Source organism: Saprolegnia parasitica (assembly GCF_000151545.1).
Source record: "Saprolegnia parasitica CBS 223.65 unplaced genomic scaffold supercont2.529, whole genome shotgun sequence".
Classification (NCBI taxonomy): Eukaryota; Oomycota; class Saprolegniomycetes; order Saprolegniales; family Saprolegniaceae; genus Saprolegnia; species Saprolegnia parasitica.
In genome coordinates this window covers 1-2,434 of record NW_012156923.1, presented here as the reverse complement: position 1 = coordinate 2,434, position 2,434 = coordinate 1, and the positions used below count along the sequence as shown (strand labels likewise).

Genomic DNA, 2,434 nt, shown 5'->3' with positions numbered 1-2,434 from the left:
CCAGCACCAACGCCCTCGCAAGGGTCCAAGCGCAAGCGGTCCATGGGTCTCTTTATTTATTCTCACAGCAAATGTTTTCTTTACACTACTACGATAGACGAGGCGGAGAGCCATCGACCGGCGACCCGGTCCCGCACGAGCGATGCCATGGGGGCCAAGACACGGTCCCCGACCGACGCTCCGCCCGTGCCACCCGTCTCGGCCATGCCGCCACCGCGCAGTCACGACGACATGGTCGTGCGTCATCTCGCAGCTTTCATCGACTCATCGTGCGATGTAGAATGCGATCAACAAGAACCTCAGTGAGCAGCTGCGCAGCGTACTCTTAGTCTAGTAGATGTCTTCGATGTCTGATTCTGGTGCGCCTAGATGGAAGAGTACCGCCAGAAGCAGGACGCAATGGTCGTCTCGCTCCTCAAGCAGGTGCACCTACCGCTGCGAGAACGACCGTTGCAGCACTGTCAATGTCTAGAATGCGCAGCTCGAGGTGGAAGTCGGCACGCTTCGCTTTCGCAACCAAAGTCTGCTGGACGAAGTAGGCTTGTACGATGGAGGAGCCGTCGCGTCTAACGCGTTTGCCGTAGCGTGCCGATCTCGACAATCGTCTACTCGTGGCCAAGCGGGTATCCCTTCCATCAGCATCGATCTCGGATCTCACGTCCAAGCATGCGCTAGACCATCGAAGGCAACAAGGGCCGCGACAACCACCGGTTCATCGGCATTACGGGCCTCGCGCGCGTCATGCTGGATACGTCCCAAAGCACCATCGTCGAGTACGAGACCCCACCAGAGTTCTTTCCGATTAAACGCCGGTCTCTTGTTGCCGTAGCCCGTCCCAAGACATGGTGTCGCACGGTGACTACGAGCGATTCGTTTCAGAGCACAACGGAATGGTCGAGCAACACCGGGCCGAGCTTGACAAACTGAAGAAGAAGCTCGCGGTGGCCGAAAACAAGGTACTCGAACAATATGATTCTTGTCGATGGCTCAGCGTCGCTGTAGGCTGCGCGCTTCATGACGATCCTCAACTCGGCGGTGGTCGAGGCCCAGGAATACGCCCAATCGATGGCGAGCCCGATGCTTGGGACGCCCCCCAACGAGAACGACACTCAGGAGTCGTTCGCTAACGAGAGCCACATGCTGCAGTCGCCGCCTCACGGGAGCCAGACCCAGGATACGGTTATGGACGAGTAGACGTTTGCATGGACGACTGCGACACTGGCGTATGAAATAGAAGCAGAAGTGTGCCACACGTTCACAGTCAGTACAGCGTGTATCGTCCTGCAGAGCCGATGATGTATTTTGCACCGTGTGTCGAGCACCGGGTAGTTACGATCAAGGGTGCCCTTGGTTGAATCCGTAGAGGAGAAGTTGCATCAAGGGTACCCTTGGTTGAGTCCCCTCGTAGAGGAGTACCGGTAGACAAAACAACTAGGTATGTATGTACTGGGAGGTATATGTCCAGAGCACGGTGTATGTACCTAGGAGGCTTATGGACGGCGCGTGCCGGCACCCAAAAGCAACGGCGGACTGTGTGACGCCGTCTGAGGTGGAATCATCACACGCAGCATTCTTACCTCTTTGCTCTGCACCAAGTTAGTACATGATTCATGTACTAACCACTGAGCAAAGGTGCACGGAGCATGCAGCTCTGCTGAGCGCTTAAGAGTACGGGTACTGTAAACGGACTAGGAAAAGGGGAGCGCCTTTCTACGACGGTGCTGCCAACTCAGATCTTCTCAGATCATTCCGTGCATACGCTGCATCGAATTGTCCTATTCAAGTACTCGAATTCTAGAAAAACACGCAATTCGGTCACAATAGCCCGATGCAATACGTAAATTGTATTTTGTAAGCGAATATCTTTGTCATTGTGGACCATCTTGGCAACGGATCTCGCGCGTGACTGGGTCAGCGTGGGTTACTCACGACAGCTTGCGGAGCTCGCGATGCCGCACCACTTTGCATTTTGCACGAGACGACGTAGTACGCATGCTCGCAGCGACCAAGCTCGTCGCGGCTCTCGTCGCCGGTCTCGCGGCCGCGTCGCCCCAGCCGTTCCAGATTGGGTACCCCGTCCCGCTGAGCCTTCGCGGGGACCATAGCGGTCCCTTCAACCACACCATTCATCGCGACGGCGCAAGCTACCTCTCGGTGCATTTCACGTCGATCGCGTTGCCCCCGGCGGCGACCCTGTCGCTAGCCTGTGCCGATGGCGCCAAGCAAGTGTCGTTCACGGGCGCCCGCGCCGACTTTTACACCGAGTCGTTTCCGTGCAACAGCGTTGACGTCGTCTACTCTGCGCCAACGTACGATAGCAGCAGCCACGCGCCGGTGTTTGAAGTGGACCAGGTGATCCATGGGAGCGCGCAGTCGAACGGCATGCTTGAGACCATCTGCAGCATCACGGACGAGTCTCGGCCGAGCGTGTGTT

The 2,434-nt window shown here is 57.0% G+C and overlaps 2 protein-coding genes across 2 annotated transcripts; both read left to right on the top strand.

The window, feature by feature from the left end:
- The first annotated feature begins 279 nt into the window (after window positions 1-279).
- On the top strand, window positions 280-1,248 carry SPRG_17106 (hypothetical protein). The gene is made up of 7 exons (XM_012356630.1): window positions 280-319; window positions 370-423; window positions 473-535; window positions 585-623; window positions 676-773; window positions 830-956; window positions 1,003-1,248. Exons 2-7 carry the CDS (start codon window positions 370-372, stop codon window positions 1,192-1,194), a joined length of 573 nt encoding a protein of 190 aa, XP_012212020.1. The 5' UTR covers window positions 280-319; the 3' UTR covers window positions 1,195-1,248.
- A 744-nt stretch (window positions 1,249-1,992) lies between these two features.
- SPRG_17105 (hypothetical protein) lies at window positions 1,993-2,427 on the top strand (the record flags this gene model as incomplete). Its single annotated transcript, XM_012356629.1, has 1 exon — window positions 1,993-2,427. A coding segment is annotated over one exon (435 nt), but the record flags the coding sequence as incomplete, so codon positions are not given.
- Between the last annotated feature and the right edge of the window lie 7 nt (window positions 2,428-2,434).